Source organism: Portunus trituberculatus, chromosome 35 (genome assembly GCF_017591435.1).
Source record: "Portunus trituberculatus isolate SZX2019 chromosome 35, ASM1759143v1, whole genome shotgun sequence".
NCBI classification, from domain to species: domain Eukaryota; kingdom Metazoa; phylum Arthropoda; class Malacostraca; order Decapoda; family Portunidae; genus Portunus; species Portunus trituberculatus.
Window position 1 is genome coordinate 1,550,844 of NC_059289.1, and position 19,260 is coordinate 1,570,103.

Here is a 19,260-nt window from a genome sequence, read left to right on the forward strand (position 1 = left end):
ATCTATCAACTCGACACAACCTTCCAGACAACTATCCCCTCTTCTTCAATGACACTCAACTGTCTACCTCTTCCACAATGAATATCCTCGGTCTGCCCTTTGCTCATAATCTTAACTGGAAACTTCACATCTCATATTTTGCTAAAACAGCTTCTATGAAATTATGTGTTCTGAGGCGTCTCCGCCAGTTTTTCTCGCCCCTCCAACTGCTTACTCTGTATAAGGGCCTTATCCGTCCCTGTATGGAGTACTCTTCGCATATTTGGGAGGTTCCAGTCACACAGCTTTGCTTGATAGGGTGGAATCGAAAGCTCTTCGTCTCATCAACTCCCCTCCTCTGACTAACTGTCTTCAGTCTCTTTCTCACCGCCGAAATGTTGCATCCCTTTCTATATTTTATCGCTATTTTCATGGTAACTGTTCTACTGATCTTGCTAACTGCATGCCTCCCCTCCTCCTGCGGCCACGCTGCACAAGGCTTTCTTCTTTCTCTCATCCCTATTCTGTCCAACTCTCTAATGCAATTAATATACTTGTCTTCTCTCTCTCTCTCTCTCTCTCTCTCTCTCTCTCTGACATGGCCTAAGACACGACTTGATATCATGTCCTCGTGCAGACATGATCAGGCAGGCGTAATCCAAATCACCTTCATGTCTTCACGCCACAAGAGACGTCAATTACATCATTAGGCTACTTAACAAAACTACACGTACAGTCGTCTCTATACTCGTTAACGCAGATTTTCTACCTATATTTCCAACTGAAGTGACATCTGTATTTCTCTCATATTTTTTTCATGGTAGCTGTCATTGCCTAAAACTACCTTTTACGTGTGTCAAGTCGCCTTCTTCCTCTCCCTCATCTACATCCCCCTTCCACGTCCCACTTCCCCACTCTCATGCTTCTCGACTGTTAATTCTTCCCGTTAGTTTAAATGGGAACCCCTGAACATAAATCACAACTCTTTGATTGAATTGGTCTCAGGTAAATCATCAGTCTATCGACAGAAATAGAGAATGAGAGATTTTCCTTTTTTTTTTGGGGGCATCACCCTGGCATGGGTGTTACGCCATTTTTATATTTTTTATTCATTCTTTTATTTTGATCTTTGAATTTGTCAGTTTTTTTAACATATACAGTTGTTTATTTACTTAATGTAGTTTTTGATTGTTTTATTTATCTATTTATTTTTTATTATTATTTAAAATAATAACATTATGTACACATCCATAGATTCATACACGCTTCATTCACACAGGGTTCCTATTTCTATCTCAAAACTATTGTCCTCTGTCAGGACATGGAGGAGGGAGGGATAACTCACAAACACTCAAGGCGGCTACGTAGCATCACTAGGTATTGCATAATACATGAAAGAGAGAACATTAATCACATCACTTTCATACTTTTATCTACATACATTTTTTTTTTAAATATTTACAGATTGCAAAATAGATAGCATAATATATACACACAAATCACAACTCTGATTAACTTGCCTTCAGTTAGGTAAATCATCAGTCTATCGACCACAAGAGAAATGAAATAGTCTGCCTTTTAAACATCTCGTTTCTTGTCCCGCGGGAGCTGCCAACACTCGCTGTACAACTAGATACAATTTGATATATACTGCTTTGACAAATAACCAAAGCTGGACACAATAACGAAGAGAAAAGATGTCACAATAACCAGTGAATCATTATGTGAAATTATTACAAGTATAGTATTTCAATGATGATAGATTTATTAATAGATAGTTATCACAGACTTTCATACTATTTTATACACGTAGTGTTTTCCCAGCCCTTCTGCTACTGGTTAAAACGGCAGCAGTCTTGTGGTGGCGGTGGTGGTAACAATGGTAGTGGCGGTGGGCTACACAGACCCATACACACCCACACACAGTCATTAACATTAAAAAAACACTCTTATATACCGAAAACACTCGTAAACACTCAACCCTCCCCCACACACACAAGTGAAATGAAATGAAGTGTTGCTATATAACAGACAGTTTTCAAGCAGCACCAATCACCAATTAAGCACCAGCTTCAAGCGGCAAGACAAGCAGGTAGTGCAAGCCTTCGCCACAACCCTCCACACTGCCCTATCTTCATCAATTAAAGGTATTTATAAGGCCATTCAATTACTTTTAGGTTTCCTTAACATATGAGAGTGAAAACAGTTCGCATATTTTAAAAGATAATAGGTATAACGACCATTAAAAAGAGCAAGGCGTATTAACAGCTAATATGTGCTTCCTTCACTTACCGTAAACCAAACATGTGTCAGAATGCAGTCACCAGTCTACTATTTCATATCCCATGGTCAAAAGTTTTCTATATGGCGTAATTTTGGTGTGGTGAGATGATAAAGACAACAAATTGAGATGTTGCCTCCGGGTTGCCTGTCCCCGCGGTCCAGCAGCCTGCGGGGTCAAATACTTTTTTTTCAAATATTTCCTAACGATAATGTTACGCATCCATGTTATATTTTTATAGTTTCAATAAATATTTTTCTGTGTTTGAAGTGTTTTTCGCGCCTGTATTGGGTACATATGTAACGTTTAGTGGTGTTTTATGGCGTATGTTAAAGGGTTTTTAACGGTCAAAAATTTCAATTTCTCGTTTTGAGTTTTTTTTATTTGAAGCTTTAAGTGAGCCTGTATGGTATCAAAGGATCATCTATGCTCTTTTAAGTGTGAAATCAATCTATTGAAATAAATATGTGGACTTTGAAATGGTGTTTGGTGCTGTTGAACAAAATACTTATTTTTCTTTATTTTATTTGCTCAAGTTTCTGCTTATCGGTCAAACTCGCTGTATGATGCATTAAGAGATATCTCAGACTCCGTGAAATGTTGTAAAATACTCGCAAAGTGAAAATGCCGTGATTTTCCAGGACGTTTTAAGAAAGTTATTGTTGAAAATGTTTTATACTTTTAACCTAATTAATTTAGACATTTTTTTTTTTAAACTAGTTGAGCTAGAGATAATTTGATACTTTGAAAATTAGTTTAGATATTTATCACGTTATAAAATGTCATGCATTTGGCCGTGGCTTCGTTTTTCTAAAAGTCATTTTTCAAATCAAATTATTTACGTAATTTAGCCGAGTCACCCCCGTTCCCGTTCTCTCTGATGACCACAGCCCATGTGATGAATCATCATAGCCTCAGGCTGGCGCCTCTTTTCCAACACCCCAGTTCGTCATTATTTTGGCTAATATCTAGTGATTTCTAAGTGTTTTCGTGTGTTTCTAGGTTCAGGTGTGTAGATATTGGTAGCAGAAGGAGGAAGAAAGGAGAAATAAAGGAGGATAAGGAGAAAGGAGGGAGAAAGTGAAGAGAATGAGGAGCAGCAGCCAAGCTACAATACTTAAGTCACCCTCCATTTCCTCAATATTTTGTCTAACATCTAATGTTTTGATGTGTTTCTAGGTTCAAGCATGTACATGGAAGCAATAAAAGGAAGACGAAGAAGAAACAATCGAGGAGGATGAAGAGAAATGAGATATAGAAGCGGAATTGGAGGAGGAGCCAAGGTGTAATATTTGGATAAGTGTCCCTTTTAATCTTAACGTTCTTTATAATACATACTGTTGGTTATGGGATGTTTCAAGTCTGTTCAGTAGTGTTATGATTATGTTTTTGGTGCATTTTGTGTGTTTTCAGTGTGTTTTTAGGCCTTTTAGATATATTTTACGTATCTTGAGTATGTGGATTGAGATGTATTTCAGTATTTGCATGTTTTGAGTGCGTTTTGAGATCATTTTGAAAGGTTATGTGGCGTTTTAAGTTAATTTTTGGGCTTTTGGGTTGATTTTGAGTGTTTTAAAGTGTGTGGGTGTGTATTAGGAGTCTTTTGGATGTGTGTGAAGATGATTTGGGTATATATTGGGTGTTTTTGAGGGGTTGCATGGGTTTTTGAGTGTGATAGGGGATTATTTTGAGTGTTGTAAGGGGTTTGGGTGTGGGGGTGATTTTGGTTTATATTGAGTGTTTCTAGTGAGTTTTAAATCTGTCTTGGTGCATTTTGAGGTGTTGCATAGTGTTTTGAGTGTGTTTTAGGTTAGTTTTGAGTGTCTTCAATAGTTTGGGTGTGTATGGGGATGATTTTGGCGTATAGTGATGTTTCTAGAGTGTTGTGTGTGTTTTGGTGCCTTTTGAGGTGCTGCTTGGTTTTATGAGTGGGTTTTGGGTTTGTTTGTCTATTTGGGTGACTGGGGTTATATTGGCGTATAATGGGTGTTTCCAGTGAGTTTCAGGTGTATGTCTAGTGACTTTGACACACTCCACACACCGGGAAAGCGAGGCCACAAACCCTATAGTTACATCCCGTACCTATGCTAGGTGAACAGGGGCTACACGTTAAGAGGCTTGTCCATTTGCCTCGCCGCGCTGGGATTCGAACCCGGCCCCTCTCGATTGTCAGTCGAGCGTGCTAACCACTACACTACGTGGTATGTGTGTGTGTGTGTGTAATTAACTGTTTGATCTGCCAGACAGCCAGACGTTACCCTACGGAACGAGCTCAGAGCTCATTATTTCCGATCTTGGGATAGGTCTGCACACACCACACACCGGGACAACAAGGTCACAACTCCTCGATTTACATCCTGTACCTACTCACTGCTAGGTGAACAGGGGCTACATGTGAAAGGAGACACACCCAAATATCTCCACCCGGCCGGGGAATCGAACCCAGGTCCTCTGGCTTGTGAAGCCAGCGCTCTAACCACTGAGCTACCTGTGTGTGTGTGTATTTATTTACCTAGTTGTAGTTTTACAGGGCCTGGGCTTTATGCTCGTGTGGTCCCGGCCGTCTCCATATCTACACTTAACCAATTTTTCTTTAAAACTATGTACACTCTTTGCTGATACCACTTCCTCACTCAAACTGTTCCAAGTCTCAACACATCTTTGCGGGAAACTAAATTTTTTAACATCTCTCAGACATCGCCCCTTCCTTAGTTTCTTACTATGCGATCTTGTGCTTCTAAAGTCATATTCTTCTCTCAGGATCAGTGTGTGTGTGTGTGTGTGTGTGTGTGTAATTCACCACCACGGTCGTCTGCTGGTCACCCAACCAGTCTTCCCCATTACAGAGCGAGCTCAGAGCTCATAGACCGATCTTTGGGTAGGACTTAGACCACAACACACTCCACACACCGGGAAAGCGAGGTCTCGAGTTACATCCCGTATCTATTTACTGCTAGGTGAACAGGGGCTACACATTAAGAGGCTTGACCATTTGTGTGTGTGTGTGTGTGTGTGTTTCAAGTGTGTTTAGCAGTGTTGCAGGGAGTTTTGAGTGTGTTGGGTGTAGCTTAATTGTGTTGATGTTGAGTGTTTTATGGTGCATTATGAAAATTTTACTGTGTATTAGGTAGTTTTTAGATGTGTTTCTAGGTATCTTAAGTGTGTTGTGTGGTGTTTTTGGTGTTGTTTGTTGAGGGAGGGATCATTAATATTTTGTTAGGTCTCCCTTAGAGCCCTGCGATTCTTTGTGATAATGATTGTTACAAGTGTTTTTTTTATTTATTTATTTTTTTATTTATTTATTTTGTGTGTGTGTGTGTGTTTGTGCATTTTAGGTGTTTTGAGTGTGTTTAGCAGTGTTGCATGGTATTCTGCGTGTGTGTTGGGTATATATTGGAGATAGTTGAGGTGGGCACAAATTTTTATATACAATAGATAGGCATTGATTCACGTCCCTCAGTACGTGACAAAGCCTATTTCTTTTCCTTGTTCCTGGTAACTAGTGCTGGTGAGAAATGAAGGAATATTTAGGAAAATAAGAGGGAAATGAAAAAATAAGATCATGTTTTATTATTATTATTAGTAGTAGCAGTAACAGCATCAGCTACAGCTACTACTACTACTACTACAATTAAGTTTTTAAATGTGTGTAAGTACCAACTGCTAGTTATTCTAAATACTCATTTTCTCACCTATAAGCAGACCACGTATATATGATTACTCCATTTATTATTATCTTTTCAGCCCCTAAATCAGGTGTGGGCAAACTACACCCCATAGGCTACATGCGGCCAGCCAGAGGAATTCATGCAGCTCAACAAATGTTGGAAAATTTGAAAGGGAAAGTTAATAAACAACGCCAAATGATATTGTAAGAATTTAAATTCCTTTCCGCACATGTCCATATGGCTTTTCTTTAAAAGATTTTTATTTTGTAATTTAGTTATTTAGCATTATGGGGTTAATATGGAATGCAGCTCTTTAAGATTGTGATTTCTTAATGTGGTCCTAGCACTAAAAAGTTTGCTCACCCTTGTGATACACAGTTTACTATGCTATAATTTATTGCATTTGACTTATAATAGAGATTTTAAGTTATGATACAGTTGTCCCTGAATTTTGGCTAATTCTTCACTACCCTTAAGGGAAGTGGGCCTTTTTTTAATATTTTGTTGCCCTAGGCAGGTTTCCATCTTGCATAGGGAAAAAAATGCCATAGCTATGACATGATTTTATGAAGAATAACAGCTCCAGGTGTAACTCTCTCTAGAACAAATTTCAAGTCATAATGGTTTAATAGACTTTTAGGTAACTCATAATTTTCAGTGGCTCCAGCACTACCACAATATCAAAAGCTAGTGACCCTAACATCTCTAGAATAGGCTTCAAGGTAAACACTATCAAAACAAGAATGCAATACCTTACAAAAATTTATTTATCAGTCTAGTCACTACGTCTAGTCATTACGTAACACGTAAGAGAAATTTACTCATAATGCTTAAACATAATTCACTATCATCACAAAAAGTATGTATGTATGGATAATGCATTGTCTATGGTATGGTATGGATATATGTATATGGTAGGAGAAAATAAATGAATACAATAAAATAAAATAAAGGCAGTCAAGGTGAACTATTTCAGAATTTAATATGAAAACACAAGCAAAGTACATATAAACCCTGTGAAGTGATAGGGGGAAGTGAGACAAGACACTCTAATCACTCTCAAACAATTGAAATGTATAAAAGTATGAATGAGAGAAAGAAAAGGTATATATTAGGCTGGAAGGTTGGTTAAAAAGAAAAAAGTTTAGGCAAATACATACCTGGACTGTGCAATGAAGATAGATGAGAAAAACATGAGAGTGACATGTAACATAGGAACTTACTTTTTTTTTTTTCACTTTGCAGTCAATCCTTTTGACTTGTAAATACACAAGACATAAAAAAAAAAAAAAAAAAAAAAAGTCTCAAAACAAATTAATAAACTATTTTACTTAAACCATCTCAATCAAGTAATGGTTTTTACAAAGTATACCTATATGAATGTGGCATGTCTTTACCACATGGCCATAAATACTAAAAAGTTGCAGAAATTAAGGTGTAAGTTTCAATATTAGATTAAGAGGAACTGAAAATTTTCTGACATACAACACAAGTGACTCCAGTAAACAAGGCACTAGAGACAACACCTCAACTATCAGGGTCCAGGATGCTCATCTGACTACCTCGCCGTCTGTTTCTGAGATGAGCCTGAAGATAAAGAAAAAAATTTACTTGTATGTCTACCCATAATACTGAGTGGTAAAGAAAAATTCTATCTGGTTGTCACACTATAAATGAAACTAATGTTCTAATATATAAAAACAGGAATACTTTATATGACATAAATGGAGTAACCAGGTCATCAAGGAGACATATAAATTAATATATGAGTCTACAGATCACTCAGAATGGTCCCAAGCAAAACTGGTACAAGGACATTGACTTGTGTTGAGTCTCATTCTTAAGATAATTATTCATGACATATCATGAACTGCCACTCTAATTTAACAGTTTATATTTTTCTTGAACAAGTTGATTAGCAATTCCACCTGCAAACTCGAATGCACCATGACACTTGCTGTGAGTGATGTAAAATAGGTTCAGCTCTACTTGTCATATGATGCGACACATCCAGTGTAAACATTTTTTACAAAGACTCGTACAAATCAATGTTAAACTGGGATGACAACTCATGATACATTATGAATGATCTTAATTTGATGTGACTTGTTTGGTGTTGCCACACCTTTACACAGCATCTTATTACTGGGAAGCAATACCACTAACATCTCTTCACCTCTTGAACAAAAAGAAATTTAATAAATAAATTAACTGGTTAATAAATTTATAAAAAATAAATAAATAAGAGAAATAAATCAATAATAATAATGAATGGAAATAGATTAAAATAAATAAATTAATAAATACTACTACCACTAAATAAAAAAATAAAAACAACAAAAAATTAAGTACATTTATATAGTACATACTAAGCTAACATTCATTTCAGATGAAAAATGAAATTGAAATTTTGAAGGAACTTTGGAAAAGACACCTACCTGTAATATGTCAATGAAAGGGTCCCTTTCTAGCAAGTCATAACCAACACTCAGCAGGTGCAATAAGGGTTTGTGGAACACCTCTCCTCCAAAGGTGAAGAGGTTCAGTCCAAGCTCAATGCCTGTACCTGTGAAAAGAATACAAGATTTCATAAATAGGGTTTGTGCAATAAGTTACAATAATATTACTAAAAAACTTGGCATATTAATATTATTTTATGTAATTTCCTGCTAACAAAAGAAAGTAAATTTTCATGTTCTGTAATGTTTTGGACAGCAAGTCATGGAAATGACTGAAAAAATTAGCAAATATCAAAATGAACTTAAAATTTTTAAGACAACAGCCAAGTAACAGTGTCTATACTTTCCCCAACAACTCACCACTGTCTCCTTCATCAAAGGCAAACTGCACATTAGTTATAATTTCTTGAATAGCATCAAAGTTCTTCATCTGTTCATCCTCAGTTTTGGAGTCTACCACCTTCTGTAGCATCTTCTTCAGATTCCCTGCAAGGAAGAATTTATTTGAATGCTTCATACTGGAGTTTCTTCTCACCTTGCCTTTACTTGAATCTTCTTAACACTGATAGCTTTCTCTGTATCCAATACAAGCAATAAAAAAACTGCCCTGACAAAATTATCCCACCACCCAGGCAGGTCACAGAGCTCCCCATAACTTTATCCATCCACAGCTAGTTAAGAACAATGTGACTGGCCATTCATCTGCAGAAACCCAACCGTCTTTAAGAAGCAAATCATTATTGCATCTGTACATTTCCATCACTACCTAAGAGAATAGGAACCACAATCAATACCAGCTAAAAGTGTCTCACCATATGTTTCAGGAAGCTCTCTGTAACCCACATCATTCTCTACAGGAACCACAATGCCGCCACCATGGAAGGTCTTGGCCACCACCTTCTTATTCCTCTTCTTCATATGTTTGGTGACAGACAACAGGGAGTAATCGTTCTTCTTTGCAAAAGACTCTACTTCCTTGTAAAGTCTCTGTAAAGGAGCTTTCTTGAAAGGATTTTCTTCCTTCATCCTTTGCTTTAAGTAAGAACTGAAAAGTAAACCAAATTTTTTTCATTATCTCTAGTTATCTATACACTTTATAGCTTATAATCAGAAGTACTGACCAAATATTTCTATGGTAATTGCTTACATTTTTCTATTTATCTATATCAATCTATATATACCAGCATGGCAATCCCACACAGAATGGTTGGGGTAGTACACATTCACATAATACACATAATTGACACTCTTAGCCCTGTCAGCAACTGATAGAAAGAGATAGTCTTGTGACCCACAAAACGTTCACATATCACTTTACTCTTTTTGGAGTTGAAATCAAAGAAAGATATAATTACAATGATTGCACTAAAGCCCATCACATTTGAAATATTCCTATGCAGACATATATACAAACGAATCCATTTACACAAACATAACAAACTTCCCCTTGACACAGAAGAAAGTTCATCAAGATGTACAGTAACATTCACTTGTCTTTGTTCACAATACCTTGCAGCATTAAAGCATCATCATACTAAAAAAAAGTGAAACATAAAGTCTGCAACACACAGCCTCATGCAGCATGACATGTAAGTATGTAATGGTGTTGCAGGAGCACAGTTTTAGTACAACAAGCATTTTATAAGATTACTTCACTTCACAAATATGCTGAGAAAAGTGCCATGCATTTTTCTTCCCTGGAGTTTCATAGAATTACTGAAGCAGCAAGCTTGCATTTGAAATACTGAACAATATATTGAGTGATTCTAGTCCTCATTTCTTATTCCTTTGTTAATTTGGTCAAACTCTTTTCATTCACTGTTGTTGAATAAAGACCTTGTTCATTCTTTTTTCTTGCTTTGCCTAGTGGATCCACACTAACTTGGTACTCATGATGTTTGCTGCACCTGCCTATGTTATTGCCACATGAACCTCCAGTGATCACAGGTGAACAACCTGACCTGAGTGAGAGGAGCAGGGCTTGGCATGTTGACTAGCAAGCAGCATTATTGCAGAACAACTTCAGTCAACACCCTGAGTAACAAGTAAGGTTGAATGAACTATGGTACTGTCAATTCATCTTTGTCCATCCCTCCATATTATCAGCACTGTCTTCTTCACCACCACCATTATCACTGTTAACACCATCATCAACCTCTATAATCATATTGCAGGACAAAGATCTCCTGACTACTCACTCATTCCTGTCTTTTGTGCCTCTTTTCCATATTATCCTAGAAAACTTTTTAAAAATCAATAAACACAGATAGATAGTACATAGCAGGATTATTAGAGCTACAAAATTTTAAAGCATATTTCTAATGTTCATCATGCAGCAAGTGTTTGATCTCAAGGTTTCAAGCTCCTTGGACTTCTTTCCCTGACTACATATCACACCCTCTTGTATACAATTTGTCACATGACATTATAATATTACAAATGAAGTATTCAACAGAATAAAAACATAAATATTAACACACATGAGTTGCATGGGCCCCTGCCTTTGGTGGGCCCCTCATCAGCCTAATGGATAATGTAGCACTGTATGCAACACCACACCTCAATTAATCAATCAATGAACCTATGACATAAAATTTCCAGATCTATAGGTCATGATGGCAGTGAAATGAGATAATTAATTAGTCAAGAGAAAATACTTACCAGACTCCAGCAAATATATTTTCTCCCAAGGGTATAATCTGCCCTTGTTTAACAGTGGACATTGATGCCACAAAACAAGGCAAGTGAAATGGATCATCACGATAATATCCAATGTGGAATTCATCCTTATCTCCGGCTATCACAGTCTGTAGAAAGAGACAGATGCAGAACACTGTAAACAGCCAGATTTATATGTGGTCTACATATCCTCCTTGGACCTTAGTCAATAGGGTGAAGGGAGTAACTGTAGGAGAGAGAGAGAGAGAGAGAGAGAGAGAGAGAGAGAGAGAGAGAGAGAGAGAGAGAGAGAGAGAGAGAGAGAGAGAGAGAGAGAGAGAGAGAGAGAGAGAGAGAGAGAGAGAGAGAGAGAGAGAGAGAGAGAGAGAGAGAGAGAGATTCAGTCAGTCTTCAAGCTGTATTTCCCTAGTGCTTGTGTATGAAATCCCTCACAGCAAAATTGATCAGATGCGACAAATAAACATAACCTTTATAAATATATACCATCTGGTGCTCAATATTCTTATCAATATTTTTTACTGAAACAAACTACAAACATAAAGAGAAAAAAAAAAAAAAAAAAAAAAAAAAAAAAAGCACAAACCATAAATTCTGGAGGATCATAGTAGTATCTCCAATGACAAACATAGTGAGATACTTTTCTCTCTTTTATCTTCTTCAGTTTCCCTGTTAAAACATCATATGGACCCACTAGTGTCAGACCAGCCTTCAGCAATGCCTCTGCAAAAAGTATTCAATTATAAAGATCATATATTAAATATTTTTCCACATCTCTAAGATATATACATATACTCAGCATGCCAAGATCACCCTCAAGTAGGGCTAACTAAGAGAAGACAATGCTTTGCTTGAAAAATGAATGCATCACATACTTACATTACTGATCTATCCTTCAAACTATATATTGCTTCAGTTTTTTGTTTTGAACTGAATTAGTGTTTTTCATTAAAATATTTTTGGCTATCTATACAGTTATTCTTATTTACTTAGTCCAATGATCTACCAAGTTTGCAGTCACACATGGTATGGCCAAGACAAAGGACTGCACATGCACATCATTCAGCCAATTGTGCAGAGGAACACAAGCCTTCCTACTACACACCAGGAGCTTAGGGATTTATTAACAAGCAGGAACCACAAAATTGGAAAAAATATACTGTACCTTCTGGCTTTTCTTTGTTAATATTTGTACAACATTCCCAGAAGTCAAAAAAGTCACTTGGCATTTCCAGTAAGAATTTTTGTTCAACACTAAATCTTGCCTCTTCAGGGGAATCTTGAACCAAGAAGTCTTGTCCTTTGGCAACTTCCTCTTCTGGGTCTTCTTGTTCACCTGGAATGCCACCACAAGATTATACATATTTCTATAAACACAAAATTCATGTCTGTTTTGAAGAGAAAGTAGTCATTGCTAAAAATAAATATATTATTTGGAACACCAATGCTTAAACTACATAGTATATCACTTGGAGCAGTAATACTACAACAACTATATGGAGAATTATTTGGAGAATGGATGCCAGCCAGCATGGGCATATTGTAAATCATAAAGCTACTACACAACCAACACAATATTTCAGAAACTAAATGAACAGTATATCTATGGAGCCCCACTACATGATATGCATTGTACTTACAGTCAGAGTCTAGAGCTGATGAAGGGTCTAAAGGAATTGGAATCCTCTGGTATGAGTCATTGAATTCTGAAAGGAATCCAATATATTGCTGAATACTTTTGACAAAACTGATGAAGTATACATAAAAAAAATATAGTAATTTTTTTTTTCATCTTCAATGGAGTAGATTCTGCTTATAATACCTTGAGGGAGTCTCATGGAAAAGATTTTAACAAAGAGAGGGAGATGGAAACTAGTTGAAATAACCTATTTTGCTGACAACACTGTACAACTCCAACTCACAAATCTCCAAAGTGCTTCATACAATGAACAAAGTACTTTGATGCTATTTGAAACATGTAGTTGTCATATTTCATTTATTCATTCTTTTTTGTATATACATAAACACAGATACTAACCTTTAAGAACTGCCTCACTGATTGCAGGTTCTTCAACCTGGCGTTCCTCATCATTTAACTTACTTCTTTTTGTTCTTTCATCTGTTTCCTATCAAAAAGTAGATATGTAAACATTTATTAGTTTCACAAATTTTTTATGTTCTTCAAAATTTTATTTTTCCTCACAGCACGAAAACAAAGCAGTATCTATAAAAAAAAAAAAAAAAAAATAGAAATAGACAGATAATGAACACACACACACACACACACACACACACACACACACACACACACACACACACACACACATGAAAAAAAAAAAAATAAAAAAAAAAAATAATAAAATAATAAAATAAAATAAATAAATATATACATACATATATATATATATATATATATATATATATATATATATATATATATATATATATATATATATATATATATATATATACATACTACATACATACATATAAGAACTATGTTCATATTTAGAAGATGAATTAGACCTAGCAAATTCAATTAACTACTATATAAAAGCTAACTTTATCATTTACTGAGGTGAATCATAATTAGTCATTACACAATCACAAACATCACTATCACAGAAAATATTAGCATAACCCTTTTGTCATGAGTGTGGTTCATGGAATCTTCTCTATTCTCAGTGACAAGTAGCATTCCCTCAAAGATCCCACCCAACACCCTATGACTTCATTATTGAAGCACCACAGTTTCTTTACCATTATAAGAACTTATGATGCTGCAACGATGCAATACCTAGCAGTCTGTAATATTTGCATCACTAAACCTAACTTAAGTCATGTAACATATATAGTTCTTTTTTCTTTTTTATTTTTCTCTGTACTAACATACTCATATCCCTCCTGTAAAATCTTAACCATTTATTGGTATCATTTTACAGGACTATCACAATGTTTTCACATTTAGGAGTAATATTTTTTATTTGTAGATACTGAGCCAAACTTAACTGCCCAGTGGGAGATGCAGCGTTCTCCCGTTAACCCTATCGGTGCCATATGACCTAAGCTGTTGCAGCGCCTAATGGAATAATTTTTGCAGATAGTAGTGAGAATTATGCTGTGTTGAAATGCTCATTTAAAATTAATAATTTCTGTGATGTAGGGAATTTTCGTTAGGTGATGCAAGTAGATTAGGTGGTACTGTCCCCGAGAATCCGTCCTGCGCGCTCGCCTCGTTTCCTGGCTCCCACCTTCACAGCTCCTTCACCCAGCTGATTTGATGTCACATAAAATGAGAAATATATGGTATATCATTTTGTTTTTGCACAGGGTTTCCTTGAGACATGTCATGTATTTTAAGGGTTACGCAAGGGTAAAAAAGGTTGAGAAACGCTGCCTTATTTGTTACCATATTCTCTCTCTCCTTATTCGTTATTATATTCTCTCTCTTTCTCTGTCTCCTTATTCGTTTTCATATTCTCTCTCTCTCTCTCTCTTTGTTACCATATTCTCTCTCTCCTTATTTGTTATTATATTCTCTCTCTCTCTCTGACCAATAGCATGACTTAATTTTTTTTTTTTTTTTTTTTTACGTAGGGAAGAGGGCCAGCCAAGGGCAAAAAAAAGAAAGTTAGGAAAAAGCCCACTTGAGCGCTGGCTCTCCAAAGAGTACAAAAAGTGCCAAAACCGTCAGCCAGAATTATGGGAGCAAATGCCTCGATATGTGACATCAAATCAGCTGGGTGGAGGAGCTGCAAAGTGGGAGCCAGGAATCGAGGTGAGAGCGTGGGACGGTTTCTTGGGGACAGTGCCCATTAGGTTAGATCAGGTTATACTTGCTTAGGTTAAATTAGATAAGGTGGCATTGTCCCCGAGAAACCATCCCGTGCGGTTGCCTCGATTCCCGGCTCCCCCTACACAGCTCCTTCATCCAGCTGATTTGATGTCACATAGAATGAGAAATATATGGTATATCATTTTGTTTTCGCACAAGAGTTCCTTGAGACATGTTATGTATTTGAAGGGTTACACAAGGATAAAAAGGTCGAGAAACGCTGCCTTATTTGTTACCATATTCTCTCTCTCTCTCTCTTTATTTGTTTTCATATTCTCTCTCTCTCTCTCTCTCTTTGACCAACAGTGTGGCTTCACATATGTGACGTCAAATCAGCTGGGTGGAGGAGCTGTAAAGTGGAAGCTGGGAATCAAGGCAAGCAAGCAGGACAGTTTCTCAGGGACAGTGCCAATAACATTAAGTTAAACAAAGTATTTCCAACATGTTTTATGTTCAAAATCATCTAAAATATACACAAGAAATAATAATGATAAGAAAAATAATAATAATAACAAATGTCATAATTTTGTACTCAAAATGCACTTTGGGGTAAAAGTCAAGAATAGGACTTCCTTTCTAATCATTAAAATAAGCATGCAAGATGGTAAAGTACTTACTATACAACATGTCTGTGATGTTTTTAATGTGGGGACGGCTTTTGTAAGGCTATAGTAATTGAATTAATATTCCGGTGCCTGCAGAATCTAAGTCCACAATGATTTGGTTGGTTGTAACAGTTTCGTACAATAAACTCTAGATGATTTGTTCTTACTATTTACATTTTCAGTAAGTACACTACCTGCCATAAATGAATAATAACGCTGCAATAGGTCCGGGAATGTGTGTTTTCGGCGAGGTTTCTTTTAAGTCCAGCAAGCTGCAGCGAGCCACACTCAGCCAGTGATTTCTAATATGCAACAGACAGGTGTATGGATTGTGACCTTGGGTTATTTGCATTTGTTTTGAAATATTGTCAGGTTTGTTAAGGTTAGGTTAGGTTAGGGTTAGGTTTAGGTTTAGGTTTGGTTAGGTCAGTAAATTTTTCCTAATTTTTCGTTGGAAAATGGTTGTTTTTGTCCTTGGAATTTTTTTCAGATCGCCACATTTCGCCTTTTTTGGCACCCCCCCCAAAACCCCCGATTCCCCAGCCTCATAAGCTTACTGGAGCAGGTGGGGGTGACGGAGGAAAAGGAGGAGGTCCTATTCTTGACTTTTGCCCAGTTTGGTCCTATTGTAAAAGTTTGCCCGTTTTACAAAGCAGGCTGGGTAAAGGCTACGTAGATGATGCCTGTCTGATGTCAAATATAACTGCCAAATGGGATGATACCTGACTGTATTGTACAATACCCTACACTAGTGAAGTTTGAGTGACATAAATGATGAAGACTGGGCCAGCTCAGATTGCTAGTATACTGACATGTACTGATATATATTGTGTATATGCACTATGGGGATGACGGTGAACACAAAGCAACTGTGTTTACATACGGCTCAACTTACTTCCTCGGAGTTTTCCCTTTTCTTTCTCTTTAGCAATGGGTGTTTAAACTTTCTATGATGTTGAGGATTTTTCTGGTAACACTTTTCCCCATATTTACATGCTGGTCGTGAGTCACTTTCCACAATGTCTTCACTCCTTCCCGCCATTTCAAAATGTTGTGAATGTCATGTGATCATGTGATGTAAGGTGAAACTTGGCAGTGAGTAGTGAGTACTGAACACTGAGCACCTATATAGTAGTGCGTGCCTTACTCCTCAGTTGTTTTCTATCACACAATCAGTGGGAAACTGCTGCATTTTTACCCTCCAATGTTAAACGCAACAGTTCCCAAATGCTAAATATATTCAAAGCAAAGCACGCAGAACGAAATCAACTTGGTTCAGGTCTCGTGTTGACGTCATACTTATATGAGTCAACCAAGTTTATATTATTCAAGAGGGCAAAAGCTTGGTGTTCTCTCTGCGATCTGAGTACCAGAATCAACTAGTATTACTTGGTATCTTAAAATAAGGATTTTTTTTTTTTTTTTAATGCAGGATCATTGCTCGATCAAAGCACTTGACTCTAATTCATAGTCCACTGTAAAACTTTCGCCTCAATGAAGATTACCGCAAACAAATGCGAATGATATGCAAGACAAAGTTATAATAAACCTCTCGGCTGGAGCACATTGTAAGAACATTGATGTGAAAGTAGAGTGAGTATTTATTGCAGGTTGTCTTAATGATGGAGTTTCACTAACAATCAATTAAAAACGTTAAAGTAAACATGCATTTAAGGATATCACAAAATATGTACGAGTTCCACAAAGAACAGTTTAATAACCTTTGCAACCTTTGTGTGCCCGCTAGATATTCACCACATGACATCCCCGTGATCCTGTCGCTCTCTTTTCCTCCCCGCCGTCCCGGACCCCGCCTCCATTCCTTCGTGAGTCCACCATCCCATTCCCCCCTCACCTCCCAACCATAGCTCTGCACACCCTCCCCCTCACCAATAGCGCAGCTACCTACCACCCCCGCCCCTGCCCCGGTCAATTATTTCCTTTTTTACCGACACCGCATGTTATAACCGCTTTATTTGAACATTTAATTTTTTGTAAGCAATTCTCGAGGTGTTATTTCAGCATACTATGACTAGAAAAGTTGTTATCAGTGTATTTATTATCATTTATGTGAACAAATGACTAATGAAAGCAAACACACACACACACACACACACACACACACACACTTGAACATCGTACCCACGCACCCACTATTACTTTTCGTACCTCAAAATCTCCCTCAGAGTGCAGCCTTTTAGAAATATACTTGGCTGTTTCTTCAAAGGCTTCGTTCCACTGGGATAAGGATGCAGCAGCCAGCCCGTGCACGTGAAGATCCCAGGCCATGCTGCTGGTCCACGACTCCACGTCCTCTCTTTGTGTTGGCTGAACTCTGACTGCGAGGGCGAGGCTGTGCCGCTGCGGCCTGTGGGCTGCGAGTGATGTTAACGCAATGAAAGCACTGGCAGCCAGAATGCTGAGCAGCTGCGCTGCCGCTGAGCCGCGGGCGGGGCCAGGCGAGAGCGAGAAAGGCGTCGACGTCAAAATAGGTGTCTGCCACTCGCGCGAGAATTTTTCGCTACCCTGCAGATGGAACACACTGCACAAAGGAAGGGAATGGACAGAGACTGAGGCAGAGACTTTTTTGTTTTTTTCAGCATACTGCTAGCACCCCAGGTAGGGAAACGCTGGTCTTAGGGGTTTCAAGACCTGGCAGCTTTTGCTATTCCTTAAAAATAATTAATCAAAGAAACAATAGTGACCAGTTCAAGCGGATGTGGGAAGGACCCGCAGATGTCTTCCTATTTTTGGTAATCATTATTTCGTTCGTACAATGCAACACATTTAATCTCTCTATCTATCTATTATTATTATTATTATCATTATTATTACTATTATTATTGTTGTTGTTGTTGTTGTTGTTACCGTTACTATTATTATTATTATTATTATTATTATTATTATTATTATTATTAGTGGTACCAGTATCATGGAGAGGAACCAGTGGCAGGAGGGGTGGGCAAAGAAAAAGAAAGGAAGAAGAAGAAAAAAAAAAAATCTGGAGCGGTAACACTGTTGAATATTTAACTGCTCTTTATATGAAAATTGAGATGTGTAGACTGTAGACAACCGTTCAGTTATGAATAAAAAAATGAACAAGGAAAAATAGGCAACAAATAAAGAAAAAAAGTGAGATTTGAGAGTAAACATTATACGTAGCCAGGAAAGAGAGAGAGAGAGAGAGAGAGAGAGAGAGAGAGAGAGAGAGAGAGAGAGAGAGAGAGAGAGTTGCAACATAATCATTAAAAAAAAAAAAATACCGCAAATCCGTCCATAGCAATGTAAATTCACTTATTTCACTGATTAAACATACGAGTAGAAGACTGAAATTTGAGGAATTAAAAAAAAAACAATAATACAAAGCACAGAAAAGGTAGCAGAAGACCGGATGGGAGTAGGAAAAATTTTTCATCCTCTAAAAAGGAAACAAAGGAAAACTAGAGTATCTTATAATCATTCAAATTATCATCAAAGGGAGGAGGAAGGAGGAGGAAATAATGACTCACAAGTGGAACAGACAACCGGAAGGTGGTGAGATGAATGAAAAAAAAAAAAAAAAGGTATCTGGAAACCCTAAAGTAGGAAAAAATGTTGCTGCCGTGAGTAGAGGAAAAACAGTTATTCGGAACAAAGAAACAAATAAGAAGGAAAACCACATATATCACTTAGAGTTTTCTTTTTTCTTTTCTTTTCTTTCTTTCTTTATTTGTTTGTTTTATTCATCTACTTATTCTGAAGACCTAGTAACGAGTTT

General features: G+C 37.1%; 1 protein-coding gene and 1 non-coding gene across 5 annotated transcripts; both read right to left on the minus strand.

Annotated features, from left to right (window-relative positions):
- Positions 1–4,386: 4,386 nt before the first annotated feature.
- Positions 4,387–4,464, minus strand: Trnav-gac. Its single transcript has one exon. It is a non-coding gene; the product is annotated as a tRNA-Val (tRNA).
- Positions 4,465–6,674: 2,210 nt separating this feature from the next.
- Positions 6,675–18,095, minus strand: LOC123513066 (histone PARylation factor 1-like). 4 transcript variants are annotated; one of them, XM_045269904.1, is made up of 10 exons: positions 17,673–18,095; positions 13,102–13,189; positions 12,704–12,769; positions 12,229–12,399; positions 11,650–11,786; positions 11,049–11,194; positions 9,200–9,432; positions 8,748–8,873; positions 8,367–8,494; positions 6,675–7,515 (listed from the first exon to the last, which is right to left on the minus strand). In XM_045269904.1, exons 1-10 carry the CDS (start codon positions 17,790–17,792, stop codon positions 7,456–7,458), a joined length of 1,275 nt encoding a protein of 424 aa, XP_045125839.1. In that variant the 5' UTR covers positions 17,793–18,095; the 3' UTR covers positions 6,675–7,455. The 4 variants fall into 4 exon arrangements, with proteins under 4 accessions (XP_045125839.1, XP_045125836.1, XP_045125838.1 ...); XM_045269901.1 differs by lacking the exon at positions 17,673–18,095 and adding an exon at positions 16,399–16,801; XM_045269903.1 differs by lacking the exon at positions 12,704–12,769 and having other exon boundaries at positions 17,673–17,915.
- Positions 18,096–19,260: the final 1,165 nt, after the last annotated feature.

Coding starts and splice junctions, on each gene's coding strand:
- LOC123513066 (XM_045269901.1), bottom strand. CDS start 16,545: ATGGCGGGAAGGAGTGAAGACATTGTGGAAAGTGACTCACGACCAGCA. Junction 8,874..9,199: donor AGAGCTTCCTGAAACATATG/GTGAGACACTTT, acceptor TCTTCCTTGCAG/GGAATCTGAAGAAGATGCTA. Junction 8,495..8,747: donor CTTTGATGAAGGAGACAGTG/GTGAGTTGTTGG, acceptor TTCTTTTCACAG/GTACAGGCATTGAGCTTGGA.